Genomic DNA, 17,902 nt, shown 5'->3' on the forward strand with positions numbered 1-17,902 from the left:
AACACCAGGTGTGCGCAGCTGCCTCCCCGACACCGACAGCTCTGCTCCGCTGTCCATCTTGTCTGCTCTTCTGTGCAGGTGGGATGACCTCCACTCGTCGAGCCTCACACCCACTCCATGGCCCTGTGCTGCTGGACTGTCCAGCGACTTCTTATTTCAGCCATGGCATTGTTCAGTTTTAAAATTTATATTTAGTTCTTTTAAAATGTTTACTTTGGATTTTTAAAAAAATTTCAATTTTAGTGCTCCTCCCCCTCTCCCCTCCTCTCCCTCTCTCACACACACACTTCTCCCCCGTGCCCACCTTTCCCCCTGTGGCGGACACCATGCTGTGCTGTGGTCCCCCTGTGGCAGGCACGGTCAGTGAGGCAGAATGCACACACCTTCTCGACCCGCGTCCACAGCTCACCTTCAGGCTCACTCTGGGTGCTGCTCGTCTGGGCTTTGGCCAACAGGATCCCTGCCCTGCGCACCCCAGTGCGTCTCCCACTCTGCCCCCTCTCCCCGCTGCTCCCTCCCACAACGCAGCCTTCCAGACCGACTTCGCCCCCCAGCTACGGGCTTGTCTTCCCGTGGCTCCCCTCGTTTCACTTTGGCGGCATATACCGGTCCACTGTCTGGATAAACCACCATTTATTTATCCGTCACTGGAAGAAAGACATCTGGGGCTATTCCAGTGTGGGCTGTAACCCTCCGCACCCAGGTCTCCGGGTGGACACAGGTTTTCTCCTCTTTTGGATAAATGCCTCGGGCTGAGAGGGCTGGGTGAGGCTGAGAGCAGGCAGGTCTGTGAGGGCCTCCACCGGCTCTTCCCCAGGCTGGCCGCTTCTCTTTCCCCTCCCTGCTGCCCGCCTCCCCGGCCCGTCAGTGCTGCCAGGTGGTCTGTTCACCATGCACGTGGGCCACGTTCTGGGATCTCAGAGCTGATCCCATCCCAGTTCCCTGATGACAATATGCAGCACCTTTTCCCATGCTTACCTGCCACCTGTGTGTCTTGGGGTCTCTTCTTTTGCCCGTATTTTAATCAGGTTTTCTTCTTATTGTTGAGAGTCCTTTGTGTTTTGGACCAGTCATCAGAGAGGTGCTCAGCAGGCACCATCTCCAGTCCCTGGCTGGCCTCTTCCGCCTCTGGGCAATGTCTTTTGTAGAACAGTTTTCAACTGTTAAAGTTTAAGTCCAACTCTCATTCTTTCTCTTTTGTTTTGATGAGGTATGTAAAAACTGACAAATCCAGACTCACCCACATTCCTTTCCTTTTATCCTCTTGAAGTTCTGTGGGTTTTCACCTTCCATTCGGGGTCAAGGTTTACTAGAGTAGGTTTTGCAGATGACTTAAGGCCATCTTGCTTCGTGCTGCCTTTGCCCTTTGCCAAGCAGCGGGTGACTGCATCGGAGGGGTCTCTTTCACAACTACTCTGGTGAGTTTTGTACTCACTTTGTCTTGCTGTTGGATTCTCTATGTCGTCTAGTTCTCTGTTGAGATGTTCCAGTTTCCCGCTTGCCCCATTATTCTTGGATTATGGCTAAGGTCTTAAAGTCTCTGACAATGTCACTGTGTCCCCTCTTAGTGTCTGATGAAGGTCTTTTCCCTTGTGACCATTGAGATTTTCCCAGGTGTTTCTTACACTGCATGCTTTTGGATTGCATCTTGGATACTGTGAACATCTTGTTGTGAGGCTCTGGCTTCCCTTAGAATCCTAAGAAGAATGTTAATCGATGCTTGTGTTTTGCAGACGGTCAGCTTGACCAGGTTTGCACTGCCAGCCCCTTTCTCTGAACTGGGGTCTTAACTATGGTTTCCAGTGTGACGGGGCCGTGCACCCCCCAGTCCTGAGTGTGGGGTGCCAACTCTGAGGGCTCCTGCTGGGCCATTTGGTGGGATCCAGGGTAGGCAGGCCCTGGATCCATACACGTCCTCTGGTGGCTTCCCACACTCACTCTGGGAGACACCCCAGTGCTTTCCGGCTCTTGGGGAGTCCCTATCTTGGTCTTCCAATTAGAAACTGGGGTTTAGTTTCCTGGTTCTGCTGTGCACCTCGTGTAGCTGATTCTGTCTCCTAGGCCAGGGGCCCAGACAGCGGAGGAAACACAAAGGCAACAGCACCCCTCCTCCTGTGCTCAGCTCCCTGCCTGGGACTCTTAGAGCAGAGGACAGAAAAATGGAGAAGCCGACAGGGTCCCTCCCTCTCTGACGAGCAGGAGCCCTTCCCAGCTCTCGGCCAGAGCTCTTCCTGCCTGTGGCTGACGGCCGTCTGCAACTGTCTTGGGGTCTAGGCCCAGAATCACCAGGGGAAGCCAGATGTGCCCGGGCCAGGCTTTACACCCCCCAGGGCCCTGCTCTGGGGACTGACTCCAGGGCCCCAGCTCCTGCCCGCACACGTGCCGGGAAGCCAGGAGCCGCAGTGGCGGAGCAGGTGGAGTCTGTACTTCCTCCTCCCGGGGTCGGAAGGCCTGCTCCTGTGGCGGGCAGCTCCCGTCCACCCACTCAGGCTGTCCTCACGCCGGTGGCTATAGGCACGTTCTCTTGTGGGCCGCTTTGGAAGCAGCATGAGAACTGCTTTCTTTGCAGACTCAGGGGTGAGACTTCTGGCTTATCAGGGATGTGCGACCTCACGTGGCCCCATGGTGTCGGACACCTCTACACACGTCCACTGCGGCACATCTCTCACAGGATGCACCAGAGACGCAACATCCTGGCTCTCACCAACACCAGGCATCCACCAGCTGATTCCTACTGGCCCGAGAGCCATGCGGTGACACGTTCTGTCACGTGCATTGGGCTGATTATTAGGGTTGATGCTTCCTCCCGTTCACTTGTTGGCCTTGGGCCCCTCTTCTGTGTTCTCACTTCTGTTCTGGACCCATGTGGCGCTGCTTGTCTGCGGAAATCACCTATGGTCTGGATCATCATCTTCTCTCTGCAGAACTTTCACGCCTCACCTAACTTCCACTTTACCTACGACGTCCTTCATTAGTGGAGTCCAGCTGAGGTGCTGTCGGATCTGGGCTTGAGTGGGACGCCTTCTTCCACTCAGTGGTGTTTTCATCTTAACTCTGACGTAAACCAAGACACCCTTTATCTAACTCATGCTTACCAAGTCCTGGACCACCCTGTCCTAGCAGTCTTGGGAGCTCTTCTTTGTATCATTAGGCCTGGTGCCAGCTTTGGTGTGGCCCTGGATGGGCCACCACTTCGTTTTTCTGCACATGAAGAGCTTGTGGTTTGTTCTGCCATCTTCACCATAGCCCAGGTCCCTCTGAGCTGCCGGATGCTCTGTTGGTCTGTTTTCAAGCCCAAATAGTGGTTTGCTTTTGTTCCTTCTTTTTATGTTTACTACCGTGACTTTTCAGCATGTCTTAAAACCTGGTATGATCCTATCAGTTGTTGCTTGATGCATTTTGAGGCCATGATTCTTGGTGCTAATGCTCTTGGTGACCACGGCTGCTTCTATTGGTCCGCACATCCACAGAACCCTACATGGCAGGACATTCTCACTTTGATGCATCTGAAAACGTATTTGGCCTTCCTGCTTGCAGGTGACCTTGCTGGGTTCAGTCCTGGGTGGTACACACCACTCGACCCTCTCCTGCCACCTCGTCTCTGTTGGTCACGCCTGGACAGGCAGGGGCCTCTTCCTCTGCTCCCAGGATCCTTTCGTGTGCTCCACAACATGCATACACGTGGGTTTCTGTTCAACTTGATAGGAGTCGTACTCCCGACAACTGTGGACAGAGTCTTGCACCAATTTTTGAGAATTTCTAGCAATTTCACACCTGGCTTCCACTCCTTCTCTCCAGCTGTGCCTGACATGCCACCCGATTCAGCCACGGAGACTCGGCCACTGTCCTTTCCTCATCTCAAAACGTCACTGCTCCCCTCCTGTCTGCATGGTCACTGGGAGGCTCCTCACCTTCACTCATTGCTTGGTCCCATCTTTTGCTTCTTTAATGTCTCCCAACGAGCGATTCACAGCTGAGGCTCTTGGGGCCTAAAACCCTTGTGGTGCCCTTGCCGCTCACAGGGATTCTGTCCTGATGCCTGGGCACTGGGAGCCAGGACGGTTCCCTCAGCCCAGCTGCCTCACGCGGGCCCATGTGGAAGTGCTGCCACTTCTGCTCCCAGCGGCAGGTGCTGCTGCTATGGGGCCCTCAGGGGGCGAGGCCTGTGTCCCAATGGCAGCCCCAACTTCAGCAGCAGTCCCAGGTGACCCAGAACTTTCCTGTCACTTTTCCTTGACACACTGGTGTCAGCTCACTGCATGGGGGCTCTTCAATTCCGTCCACGAGCCTTTATGACTCTCCAGTGGTAATACGTTGACAAGCACCTTTGCTGCCAAGCACGGTGGCACAAGCCTGCGTTCCCGGTCCCTCGGGAGGCTGCAACCTGGAGGATCATTCAGTTCAGGGCCAGCCTGGGCATAAAATAAGCAGGACTGGAGGAGTGGCTCCGGGGTAGAGTGCCAGGTTCCATCCCCAGGTCACAGGGTGGGGGGACCCACCGATTGCAGTTTCCTCAAGACTGAGCTGAACTCTGGTCCCACACTGCTGAGGCTGGAAACCCGCCTGGCTCTGCCCACCCAGGTGCCCTGCAGAGACCAGGTCCTTCCTCACCTTAGCCCGCGGGCATCCAGGCAGTGTCCTGTCCTTCTTGGCTCCTGAACTCCATGCTGCCCCGCCTTCCTCTTATCCTCTGAACCTCCTCCACAGGGACACTCTCCAGCCAACCCCACCCTCAGCCTGTCCCCCGCCCTGCCCCAGTGGCCACACCACAGCAGGGCCTCAGCTCCCTCTGCACAGTGAAAACAGTCACCACGGCTCGACTGCCCCGGGCCAGATGCATGGTCCTCCCATTCCCACTCCCCCTGCCCCCAGTGTCCCTGTCACCCAGCACATAGATGAAAACCTATGCCCTGGGCTGCCAGAAGAGCTCCTCATAGGCCAGGCTCACCAGGCCCAGGGCCCGGCCCGTCCTCAGCCTCCCCGGCAGGCTGGAGCTTGAGCCTCCCTTCCGTGCCTCCGAGGTTGAGCCTGGGCACTACCTTTCCCAAGAACTCCCCTCCTGGGTGAATCTGAATGTCTGAGATCCTCTGGAGGGTCAAGGCCGTCCCAGGACAGCAGCCCACCTGGGGCCCCATCCCCACCCTGTCACTGCACGGCTGGCGGTGACGAGGAGCCCAAAGCGCCAGGACTGCTCAGTGTCCCTGTGCCTGGTGTGGGCAGAGGTGGTTTAGGCTTGGGGAAGGTCAAAGCTTTACAGAGGGAGGGAGTGGGCGTCCACGCTGGGAGCCACAGAGCAGAGACAGCTGCGGGGAGGGGGGTGTCCCTGAAGGCTGGTGGTGGTTCGGCAAGAGTGAGGGCGCAGAGGCCCAGCTGGGCGACCAGAGTGGGCAACGGCTGCAGGCTCCAGTGGGCGCTGGCATGACAGACATGGACCAGGAGTGGACCTAGACAACTCTGCTTGAGCTGGGGAGTGGCGAGAGGGGGCAGGCGGGCTGAGGACGGGCAAGGGGAGGAAAGGGCTGGCACAGATGACCCAGTCCTGGGCTCAGGCTCCCCCACATCACACCCCAAAGGACAGGCATGGCAAGGCCACTGCATTCCACAGTCCCCAGTGGCGAGCACAGAGGGCAGCCTGGCCCTGCCCAGGACCTGCAATGCCTGGGGCACGGGGCCTGCAAAGCCTGAGGCCTGAACCTGCTGTCAGCATTTAATACAGAGAGAACTCAACAAGGACCAGGACGGGGCGAGCCTGGTGGCGGCTGAGCCTGTGGTCAGGTCACATAGTGGGACAGTTCCATGACGTCTCCCATGAAGTTCAGGTAGAACCTGCGGCACATCGAGTCCGGGTCCTCCCTGAGGGTCTTCAAGCCTGTGGCAGAGACCCTGTGTCTGACTCTGAAGCTGTGTCCCCAGGGGTCCCAGTCGGCCAGCCAAGGCCCTGTGCTGTCCAGCCCCGGGGCATGGGGTGTGGCTCACTTTTCTTGAGGGTTTTTATGTCACCCTTCTTCAGGTAGAAGCAGAGGGTCAGCGAAGTAGTCCTGCAGCATTCCCCCTGGACAGGCAGGGGATGGGCAGTGTCACTGGATACCAGCCTGCACCCACCCACAGGCTCGGGCAGGGGGGCGGCCCAGGTGCAGGCGGGCACCTACCGATGAACCTCATGGCAGCCAGCTTCAGGTTCCTGTGGGGGCTGTGCAGGTAGGTCAGGGCCTGCATGAAAACTGGTGGTAGTTGCCAAAGTTGCTCTCTATCTGGGGGAAGAGGAGTGGCTGGTGGCCAAGCTGGGCCCAGGTGGCACCTGGCCTCTGTGGCCCTGTTCTGTCTGAGGCCCCCATGGCATACCAGCCAGGGAGTGAAGGGCGATCACCTGCGACCCTCAGGGTGGCAGGAGGGAACCAGAGCTGAGACCCCCGCAGGCCCAGCTCCTCCGCCCAGTCCCACCTCAGGTGTCAAAGGATTGGGACCAGCCTCATCTAGGGCCCCTTCCAAAGTTCACCCTGGGCATCCTCCAGAAGGCCCCTACTGCCCACGCCTGGGGCCCAGCCCAGCCCACCACGCCAGGCGGCCCAGCGTTGCAGTGAGATGCAGGGAGCACCCTCCAGGTGAGTGACAACCACCTGCAGGACTAGGGGTTGGAAATGGCTGGAGGGGCCATAGTGCACCTCTCCTGGACAGGCCTGCGTGGAGCCAAGACAAAGCCAGCTCGGGTGCAGAGCAGGGACCTACTTGAGCATCTGCCCAGGCCCTGCTGCTGCAGGTGATGGCCGCCTTCCGTTTGGTAAGCCCCTTTGTCTGTCAGAGCCTGTGTGAGCCTGCTTTTGTGCTGCTGGTGCTACAAGAATCCTGGTGGGTGCCCAGCCTCCGGTCTCAGCCCTTGCGTTCCCCACAGGACACTGGGGATATTTCTGTACCCAGCCACTGTCCCAGGAGCGGCCGTGGTCAAGCCACTAAACCCACCTGGCCATTCCTGCCCAACCCAGGGTGCACTGACGGCTTCTTCCACTGGCTAAGTAGACATAACAACCTGCACTGTCACCCTTTCTGCCCAAGCCTGTCCCTGGCCCTGGCTTCCACACAAGGCCCGCAGGTGACCTGGGCCTGAGGACCCTCTTCCAAAGCCCACCTGCTCACCCCAGTTACCCTCCAGACAGAAAAGCACTTCTGCTGTCAGCAGGCCCACACACTGGGAGGTGGCCACCACCTGCAGCCTGCCCAGCTGAGTCCACTCCAGCGGGGGACACTGGCCCAGGCCAGGACTCCCGCTCTGGCCCTTTGGTTTCCCATTCCCCAGAGCCAGGACTCCCTGCAGGTGCTGATCCCATGTTTTGGGTGGGAGAAATCAGGAAGGGCCTGGGTTATTTTAATGTTGCCAGAGAAGAAGGCTTTACAATCCAGGGCCACTGTCAGAGCAAAGGCACTCTAGGAAGAGGACAGCTCCTGGCCAAGATGTGACGGGCAGGGGGGAGACGGGCAGGGGGAGACGGGCAGAGGGGGAGACGGGCAGGGGGGAGACGGGCAGGGGGGAGACGGGCAGGGGGGAGACGGGCAGAGGGGGAGACGGGCAGAGGGGGAGACGGGCAGAGGGGGAGACGGGCAGGGGGGGAGACGGGCAGGGGGGGAGACGGGGCAGGGGGGAGACGGGCAGAGGGGGAGACGGGCAGAGGGGGAGACGGGCAGAGGGGGAGACGGCAGGGGGGGAGACGGGCAGGGGGGGAGACGGGCAGAGGGGGAGACGGGCAGAGGGGGAGACGGGCAGAGGGGGAAGACGGGCAGGGGGGGAGACGGGCAGGGGGGGAGACGGGCAGGGGGGAGACGGGCAGGGGGGGAGACGGGCAGAGGGGGGAGACGGGCAGAGGGGGAGACGGGCAGGGGGGGAGACGGGCAGGGGGGGAGACGGGCAGAGGGGGAGACGGGCAGGGGGGGAGACGGGCAGGGGGGGAGACCGGCAGAGGGGGAGACGGGCAGAGGGGGAAGACGGGCAGGGGGGGAGACGGGCAGGGGGGGAGACCGGCAGGGGGGGAGACCGGCAGAGGGGGAGACGGGCAGGGGGGGCGACGGCAGGGGGGAGACGGGCAGGGGGGGAGACGGGCAGGGGGGAGACGGCAGGGGGGGAGACGGGCAGGGGGGAGACGGGCAGGGGGGGCGACGGCAGGGGGGGAGACGGGCAGGGGGGGCGACGGGAAGAGGGGGAGACGGGCAGAGGGGGAGACCGGCAGAGGGGGAGACGGGCAGAGGGGGAAGACGGGCAGGGGGGGAGACGGGCAGGGGGGGAGACGGGCAGGGGGGGAGACGGGCAGGGGGGAGACGGGCAGGGGGGGAGACGGGCAGAGGGGGGAGACGGGCAGGGGGGGAGACGGGCAGGGGGGGAGACGGGCAGGGGGGGAGACGGGCAGGGGGGGAGACGGGCAGGGGGGGAGACGGGCAGGGGGGGAGACGGGCAGGGGGGGAGACGGGCAGGGGGGGAGACGGGCAGGGGGGAGACGGGCAGGGGGGGAGACCGGCAGAGGGGGAGACGGGCAGAGGGGGAAGACGGGCAGGGGGGGAGACGGGCAGGGGGGGAGACGGGCAGGGGGGAGACGGGCAGGGGGGGAGACGGGCAGGGGGGGAGACGGGCAGGGGGGAGACGGGCAGGGGGGGAGACGGGCAGGGGGGGAGACGGGCAGGGGGGGAGACGGGCAGGGGGGGAGACCGGCAGAGGGGGAGACCGGCAGAGGGGGAGAAGGGCAGGGGGGAGACCGGCAGGGGGGGAGACGGGCAGGGGGGAGACCGGCGGGGGGGAGACGGGCAGAGGGGAGACGGGCAGGGGGGGCGACGGGAAGAGGGGGAGACGGGCAGAGGGGGAGACGGGGCAGGGGGGAGACGGGCAGGGGGGGAGACGGGCAGGGGGGGAGACGGGCAGGGGGGGCGACGGGAAGAGGGGAGACGGGCAGAGGGGGAGACGGGCAGGGGGGAGACGGGCAGGGGGGAGACGGGCAGGGGGGGAGACGGGCAGGGGGGCGACGGGCAGGGGGGGCGACGGGCAGGGGGGGAGACGGGCAGGGGGGGAAGACGGGCAGGGGGGGAAGACGGGCAGGGGGAGACGGGCAGGGGGGGCGACGGGAAGAGGGGGCGACGGGAAGAGGGGGCGACGGGAAGAGGGGGAGACGGGCAGGGGGGGCGACGGGAAGAGGGGGAGACGGGCAGAGGGGGAGACGGGCAGGGGGCGACGGGCAGGGGGGGAGACGGGCAGGGGGGAGACGGGCAGGGGGAGACGGGCAGGGGGTAGACGGGCAGGGGGGGAGACGGGCAGGGGGGGCGACGGGCAGGGGGGGCGACGGGCAGGGGGGGCGACGGGCAGGGGGGAGACGGGCAGGGGGGGAAGACGGGCAGGGGGAGACGGGCAGGGGGCGACGGGCAGGGGGGGCGACGGGAAGAGGGGGAGACGGGCAGAGGGGGAGACGGGCAGGGGGGGAGACGGGCAGGGGGGAGACCGGCAGGGGGGGAGACCGGCAGGGGGGGAGACGGGCAGGGGGGGAGACGGGCAGGGGGGGAGACGGGCAGGGGGGAGACTGCCCTGCCAAGGGGTGCTGCTGCGCACCAAGGAGCTGTGGAGCCTGTAGCAGGCCTCCTGGGCACGTCCCAAGGGCAGTGCCACCCCTCCTGTTCTTGGCTGTCCTGCCTGTCCGCCGGCAATGGTGCCAGCAGATGGACACAGGCCACAGAGTAGAGGACCGTGAAGCAGGGGGAGGCGGCGAGGACCCAAGGGCAGGACCGGGGCTTGTCACTCTCACACACCAAGCACTGATGGGAGCCGGCTCCCACCGCAGAATCGGGGGCCACTTGGCCTTCTGGGCGGGGCTGGAGGGGGCTGGGCCAGCTCTGGGTCCCTACACAGCAGCCAGCACGAGAGGCCTCATGGGGCCCTTGCAACAAACACTAATGATGACACCATGACCCCTGGCCCACGAGGTGCTGGGCGGAGAGCCCACCTGTGCTCACAGCGGACAGACAGGAAGGGCTGACTCTCAGAAATGGTCTGCTCACCAGGTGCACCACACCCGCCGGTCATCCCAGTGGCTCGGGAGGCCCAAGCAGGAGGACACAAGTTCAAAGCCAGCCTTAGCAACAGTGAGGCCCTAAGCAACTCAGCGAGACCCTGCCTCTAAATAAACTACAAAATAGGGCTGGGGTGGGGCTCGGTGGTCAACTGCCCCCGAGTTCAAATCCTGGTACTAAAAAAAAAAAAAGTCTGCTCCCTAGGGTGGCGAGAGGCCACTGCAGCCAGACCTTGTGCCCAGCAAGCAGGGACGGTGGCTATGACCAGGGCCCAGGTGGAAGACAGCTCCTGGAGCCACCAACACTGGGGCGACTGAGGAACTACAGAGGCCCTAGGAAGGTCTGAAACTGGGGAAGCTCTGGAAGGCCCAGCAGGGAGGCCACCCACGGCACTCAAAGGGCCACACGGGGGCTGGTGGCACCCGCCATGCCTCGCTTCAGTGCTGCAAACACCACAAGAACCTTATGCTAAAATGTAGGACTCTGATTAAGTACCTAGAGCCCTGTCCGTGAGACTGTCATGTACGTGACTATTCAAGGAAGTTCACTGAGTTAGGTAAGTTTTAATTTATGGGTTGACCTCCTGATGGGCAAACGTAATGTTAGCAGTGTTGACTTTTAAGGCTTAAAAGGTGGATTTCATGAATAAGATCAGCACACTGGGTGTGAGGTAAAATAGAAATGGTCATGCAGATGCCCCTCCATGCAGGACACAGCTCCAAGGATCAAAGAAACTGTCAACAAAGCCCTCCTAAAATCCTTCAAGCAAGCTGAAAAGAACAATGCTTCCTGAGGGCAGGACGGAATAGGTCCCAGGTCAGAGCCCACGCGCTGGCTGCCCCAAGCAGTGGGCTGTCTGCCCATGCGGAGGCTGAGCTCAGTGCCCACAAGGAGGACCAGCCCATAAGGACAGGCAGAGGCCAGAGACGCTCACCTCCAGCCCAGCCCGGGGCCTGGCAGGCTGGAGCTACCTTGGGGACTCACAGCCTGCCTAGGACAGTCCAAGGTGAGGAAGAGGGAAAGTCACCCCAGGGCTCAGCAAGCAGGACACACCGGCTGCAGGATGCCCAGAGGCCCCCTGACGCACAGCGCCACGTCAGCAAGAGGACTGTCGGTGGACTCCTCAGGCACTGCAGAGCTGACCGCTGAGCAGAGGCAGCTGAGCACTTTCTTAAATGACTACAGCTGCAGAAAAGGTGCACACAGAACACGGTCAAGGGCCTCTGTGCTGGCCGCTGTCTCTGTGACCAGAACCCTGACAAGACACTTCAGAGGAGGAGGTCTCCGTTTGGAAGATCTCGGTCCATGGGGGGGGGGTGCGCTAGCTCTGGGCCTGCCGCGAGGTGGGACAGGAGGGGCACGGGACAGGAGGACACAGGATAGGAGGGGCACGGGACAGGAGGGGCACGGGATGGGAGGACACGGGATAGGAAGGGCACGGGACAGGAGGAGCACCGGAGGAGAGCAGCTTGGCTCATGGCAGCTGGGAAGCAGAGAGAAAGGGGAAAGGGCAGGGACAAGAGAGTTCCCGAGGCCACGCCCCCAGGGACCTGCTTCCTCCAACCATGTCCCGCGGCCCACAGTTGCGGCCACCTCCCAGCAGTCTAGTCAAGTTCTAGCCCCTCCAACGGATCAACCAGCTGACAAGGCCAGAGCCTTCATGATCCAGTCACTCCCTAAAAGCCCACCTCTGGCTACTGCTCACGGGGGACCCCTTGGGGTCACTCCAGATCCACACCACGAGCTGCAGCCATCAACCCCAGACAGGCAACGGAGGTCTTCAAGTGAATCAGAGGTGGACAGAGGCAGCCGTGGAGCACTGGGCCATGACCCTGGGACACAGCCCAGAGCGCGGCAGCCATGTGGCGAGAAAAGGAGCACCCGGAGAGGAGGTCGCACACAGTGCATGCGCAAGGTCTGGCCACCACAGCAGACCCCCTTCCTTGCCTCCTTCTCCAGTCGTGTCCACTGAGCCGACTCTACAGTTTCTGGGCCCTGAGCACATCCCTCTGCCAGCTGGCCCTGCAGTGTGGTCAGGAGATGGCCATGGAGGGAGCCTGCAGGAAGGGCTGCCAGCCAGGTCTGCAGCGTCACGGAGCACGGTGGCAGCTTCTCCCCAGGGCTCCTGGGTGTGCTCAGTGTCTCCCCGGAGTGGCTCTTCCCAGCACCCAGAGGCTCACCCAGCAGCTTGTGCACTCCATCGGCCCCCGCCAGGCCCGTGGCCATGGGGCGGGCCTCCCTGGTCTCAGGGGATGGTGCCTACCTGAGACACAGCATGCTGCACTGCACAGCTGGTCCCCCACTCCTGTGTCCTGGATCCTCTCCACTTCTTGGTGGCCGCCCCTGTTCCCCAGCTACACTGAACACTCCTGCCCACACAGCCGCTTGCTACCTGTCTCCAGAGGGCCTGACAGCGCACTGACCAAATGGTCAGGACTGTGTTCAGACGCCACTGTCGCACTCACGTCCCTGACACTGTGCTGCTACAGGCACTGGGTGAGCAGCACCCTGCTCCGTGGGCACTGAGTTCAGCACCATGCCACCCCCGTCCACGGGCACAGCCCAGGATGCCCCCCACCCTCCACAGGCTCAGCCCAGCTCTCCAGGGCCTGCCCAGTGCCGGCCTGTCACATGGAGCAGGGGAAAGCCCAGGCCAGTCAGGGCAGCACGTTCAACCTCCGGCGACCAGAACTTGCACACAGCCAGAAACGGTGAGCACAGAAAAGGACACGTCACTGGCTGTGTGTGAAGAAACGGCCACCCAGGTAAATGGCCAAGAGCCCACACCTGCGGGCAGGAAGCCCCATCCACGCCAAGTGAAAGACTGGGACCCAGGACAAGCGGCCCTTCGACTGAACACCTGGGCCCAGGGCTCGGGGGCGAGCTGTCGCTCCCCCAGGGAAGCCGAGCTCCGAGCCAGCCTGGGCTGGGCCGGCCGCAGCAGGAAGGACTTGCGTCTGATTCTGGGCCTGGAGACCAACCGCCACCTGTCCACGCCCACCACACGCAGCCTGCTGGTAGCGCCAAGACCAGCCTGGCTGGGCAGCCTCAGGAAACTGCCACTGGCTTCCCTCCTTCCACAGCTGCCCTCAGGCACACACGCAAGAGCCCCGTGTCCCCTGGAGGAGAGGGCGGGGCCACACAGCTGCATACCTCCTGCCCTCCCGGTCCCACAGACCCAAACCCCGAGGACACCACGGTCACTCTGAACAGTGGAGGGGCCTCCGAGGCTGAGGAATGGCAGGGCAAGGACAGCAGAGATCGGGAAGCTCATGGACAAGACAGGCAGTGTCCCCAGCTTGCGGGGCCCTGGTGGCTGTGGCCAGATCAGGGAGGCCTGAGGAGGCCGGCTGCATCTTCTGGTGACCTCGGCCTTGCCCCAAACCCTGAAACTGTCATCTGGACAGCCTAGGCCACTGGGAGGACAGGAGAGGCTGGGTCAGAGACTGAACTGGCAGCTGAAAACGAGAGGGGCAGTGTTTCCTGCAGCCCTCCTGGCCCAGCTGCGCCTGCAGGTAGAACCTTGGCCCTTCCTCCATCACACCGTTAGGGCACTCCACAGTGGCTCTGGACACAGTTCAGGTACATGGTGTGAGAGCTGGGTTCCCCCAGTCACTGGAGAGGACCTGGGCTCCACTGTGGACAGGGACCAAGGACACTAAACAGAAACACACAGGACAGACTCTCCACTGCTGATGGACCCCACCCAGAGGGCTGGAGTGACCAGCACAACCATCTCCTCCTCCCACCTCTGGGAGTGCCCACACCTTACCATGTAGATAAAAACATCGTTCTCGGCACCCAGTCCTCGGCCCCACGCCAACTTGCTGAACAGCTCCTTCCGGAATTCCCACTTTAGCAAGATGGCGCAGCGCAGGAAGGTGAGCTTGGTCTTCTGTAGGCAGAGCAGGGGGGTCACCCCAGGACAAACGCAAGGACAAACGCACCTTGCTGGGGTGGGGAGACTGCTGCCAGAGGAGGGGCAACCACACCTGGGCCTGAGCCCCCCACTCCCTGAGCCCTGGGGTGCCCTGGGGTGCCCTGCTCCGATTCACATGAAGCTTCAGGAGGCCAGTGATCACCCTGGTGCCAGGCCTCCTTCTTGAAGCTAGGAAGGACACAGGCTGAGCAACAGGCAGAGAGGGGCATCCCAGGAAGTCAGCTTGGGACACCCTGCCTCAGAGGAGGGGCCTGCACCGTTTGGGGAAGGAGCTGGGCCAGGCTGTTCAGAGTCCTGAGGTGACGGTAGACAGCTTAACGCTACAGGAGTGGTCTGCAGAGAGAGCATGTGACAAATCCTGGACTGCAGGGCTACCCTGTGGATCCTTGTGGAAACTGGACGTGGGGAACTCCTGGGGAGGGGGCTCTGGGAAAGCAGGTACCCCTGTGCCGGACATGGTCTGCACCCCTGGCCCAGGGAAGGGAGCAGGGGGACCTAAATGCTGGGCTTACTTTTGGTGTGTGTGGGGGGGAGGGGGCTGTGGTCAGTGGAGCTCCAAAAGCCAGGACCATCTCTGGGATGAGTCCTTTCCTTTTCTCCATCTGCCTGTTCACCTGCAGGGCCAGGTGTGGCCTCTCCTGTCTGAATGGGTCCAGGATGGTGCCCTGCTGTTCTCTGCCTACAGGCTGAGTCCTCCAGCCCCAGCAGCAGATGGGTTCTCCCCACACCTGGCTCTCCCGGCCACCTCAGCCAGGCCAGGGCTGCTCACCATGACCACTTCAGGGCAGGAGTCTGCCAGGTGGAAAAGCAGGGGCACCAGGGCCTGGAAGGCAAAGGTCTTGAGCGCCTGCCGGAACTTCTTGCCACCACTGTGGATGACATCTCCGAACAGGAAGATGGCGCACCCTCGCACCTCTGCACTTACCTGGGAGACATGGGCAAGTCTTCCACTCAGACAGCCCCTGCACCCCGGGTGCGGCCTCTCAGGCGCTGACCATCACCCCTCCCTCTGCCCATGATTTCAAGTCGCTGGTGTACGCCTCATTTTGGCTCTACGCTGCTCAGGGCAGACCCACGCCATCTGGGACCCCACCGACCGGTGGACCCTGGGCACCCGAGGGTAGCTCCTATTGCCCTTTCTCTGCCCCATGCTAGGTCTTCTCTGGATTCCGCGCTCCCCTTGCCACCCCCTGGACCTCCGGCAGCCTCTGATTCACTCTCCTAGATGTCCCTGTCTGGGTTTCTGACAGCAGCCGCACACACCCCCGCCCAGGCTAGGGCCAGTCCGTCACTTCCTAGCTCCGTGACCCTAGCAAGGCTCCTTCCCTGTGCGACCTGGCGTCGCCTTTGCTGACAGCAGGTGACTACAGTCCTTGTCCCTGCACCTGTACCGAGCGAGCCAGGGGCCGTGGTTCTTCCGTGCCGCCCACACCCCCAGCCCTTAGCCAGGGGCGCAAGACAGAGTCCCCGCGCCCGGCGCCCGCCCAGCTCACTCCAGGCGCTGCCCGCGCCCGCCTTTCAAACCAACGGTTCTTCTCGTCGGCCCTGGGAGGCGGGAAGCCCGAGGGCAGCGCAGCACCTGGGTCACCTGGGGCGAACGGAACGCGGTCCTCCCGCAACCCCCTCCCCGGGCGGGCAGTCCTCGGGGCTGCACAGTCTGCTGGGGGCCGCACAGTCCGCCAGCCCCGCGCACAGCGGCATGGGCTTCTCTGATTGGTGGGCCGGAAGAGACTGCGCAGGCGCCCTGCCCGCTCCTCGTCAAGCCCGTCCCACGCATGCCCGTCCCGCCCAGTGCCCCGCTCCTCCTTCCTCTCCAGTCGGCTCACGTCCTCGAAGAAGAGCCGCAGGTGCTGGGCGATCTTGAGGATGACGGCGCCGACGCCCTGGTCGCCCAGGCGGTGCAGGATGTCACCCAGAATCTGCATCAACCCCAGGGGGTCGTTGGGCTCCGGCTGCAGGAAGCTGTCCAGCAGCTCCAGCAGCCGGCTCTGGAGCAGGGCCATCTGCAAGGAGACCCACCCAGTGTCTCCAGGTTCCCCAGGTCACACGGGTCGCCTGCTGCCGGCTGCGATCGCAGCTCTTACAGGCAGCTGGACCCCTGGCTCTCTGACCAGTGTACCTGCGCATCTCCAAACCCACCCCACCTAGCAGGGCTCTCGGGGACCGAGGAGGACAGAGTGCCTGGCTGAGACCGGCCACAGGCTCACTGGCTGCCTCGCCTACACATGGACAGGAGAATGGATAGAGTCAGGCGGGGCATCTGGGCCTCCGTCCCAGCCCTGCAGTGGTCCTAGGGGAATGGACCTGTTACCGAGGCCAAGGGCAGGAGGAGGTGGGTGGAGCACAAGGAGCTGGCAGGTGGCTGGCAGGTGGGGGCCTTCTACCTGGAAGGGGGTCAAAGGTGCTGATCTCAGAGGCCCTCTGCCTCAGAGTCCCCTGTCCTAAGCAAATACTGCCACCTTCTCCTGCTCCAGACCTGAGCCTGTTCCCGCCAGACTCTACCCTGGCAGCCCTCTCTGGTGCCTCCTTCTCCTGCACCAGACCTGAGCCTGTTCCCGCCAGACTCTACCCTGGCAGCCCTCTCTGGTGCCTCCTTCTCCTGCTCCAGACCTGAGCCTGTTCCCGCCAGACTCTACCCTGGCAGCCCTCTCTGGTGCCTCCTTCTCCTGCTCCAGACCTGAGCCTCTTCCCGCCAGACTCTACCCTGGCAGCCCTCTCTGGTGCCTCCTTCTCCTGCTCCAGACCTGAGCCTCTTCCCGCCAGACTCTACCCTGGTGCCTCCTTCTCCTGCTCCAGACCTGAGCCTCTTCCCGCCAGACTCTACCCTGGCAGCCTCTCTGGTGCCTCCTTCTCCTTGAAGTCTTACTAGGATGGAAATGGGTGTGTCCCCAAGCTCCCCATGTCCCCCTCTCACCTTCTTGGGGTGCATGAGGGTGCTGCTGAGGGCCTGCAGGCTCATGGCCCGCACCAGCGGGTTGGGGTTTTTCAGGTTCAGGTTCATGAAGTTGACCATGGACCTCTGATTCACATGCTGGAAGACATCCGGGCTGTTGAGAAACTGAACAGGGTTGGCGCCATCAGTCTACCTGTCACCTGCAACTGCCAGGTAAAGTCAGCGCCACAGCGTGAGACACTGGAGGTAAACATAAGGAAGCACTTTCAGGCAGGAAGCAGATCTGGTGTATCAGACCGGAGTTAGGGTGTGTTTTCTCAGAGGACAGTGTCTTTTTATCCTTGATGTAAAAAGCAGGTCAGGGTGGCTGGGAGAAGCTGACCTCTGAGATGATGAGGATAGCCACGAGGTTGTCTCGCTCCTCACTGTTCTTCAGAAAGATGATGGCTTGCCCCAGGATGGCCTTGACCTCGCAGTCGTAGTGGGACATAGCTCTGTCCAAGGGAAGAGGCAGACATGATCCCTGAGGGCTTCACTCTAGGGCCAGGCCCAGATGGGTGGGGGGAGGGATAGGCAACCCCCCACCCATGCAGACTTTTCCACTGGTTGGCAGCTAGCTTTCACCTGCTGCATCACATCTGCCTGCTGCCTGAAAGTGCTTCCTTTTGTCTAACTCCAGAGTCTCCTGCTGTGCTACTGACTGTACCTGGTAACTGTGGTTGGTGGGTAGATTGATGGTGCCCGCGCTACTCAGCCCAGACATCTTCCAGCACAAGTCCAGAGTGCAGGGTCCGGTGTGGGGTGTGGCCTGAGCCTGGGCTGCTGAACTTCCAGCTCCTTCCAGGCAGAAGAGGGCACCCAGCTTGGGACCTACCTGGCCAAGAGGGTCACTCCCTGGGGGTAGGTCTCCAGGCACTCCAGGCACTCCCAGCCGTTGAGCAGCTTGACGTGGGCAAACACCTCCCAGTAGTTCGTGGTCCAGAAGAGGCCCTTCAGCGCTTCCAGGCAGGTCCTGGAGTGGTGCCCAGGCAGGA

At 62.3% G+C, this 17,902-nt stretch overlaps 1 protein-coding gene across 1 annotated transcript in view; it reads right to left on the bottom strand.

Moving 5' to 3' along the window:
- Positions 1-5,699: 5,699 nt before the first annotated feature.
- The window catches only part of LOC143381980 (maestro heat-like repeat family member 5), a 47,900-nt gene continuing 35,697 nt past the window's right edge, over positions 5,700-17,902 (bottom strand). Inside the window, 11 exon segments of the mRNA XM_077105568.1 lie at positions 5,700-5,869; positions 5,977-6,022; positions 6,024-6,052; positions 6,150-6,218; positions 6,221-6,251; positions 13,808-13,930; positions 14,745-14,900; positions 15,802-15,978; positions 16,890-17,033; positions 17,251-17,362; positions 17,743-17,880. Coding sequence (XP_076961683.1) covers positions 5,772-5,869; positions 5,977-6,022; positions 6,024-6,052; positions 6,150-6,218; positions 6,221-6,251; positions 13,808-13,930; positions 14,745-14,900; positions 15,802-15,978; positions 16,890-17,033; positions 17,251-17,362; positions 17,743-17,880 — 1,123 coding nt within the window. The 3' untranslated portion in view covers positions 5,700-5,771.

This window comes from Callospermophilus lateralis, chromosome 16 (assembly GCF_048772815.1).
Source record: "Callospermophilus lateralis isolate mCalLat2 chromosome 16, mCalLat2.hap1, whole genome shotgun sequence".
NCBI lineage: Eukaryota > Metazoa > Chordata > Mammalia > Rodentia > Sciuridae > Callospermophilus > Callospermophilus lateralis.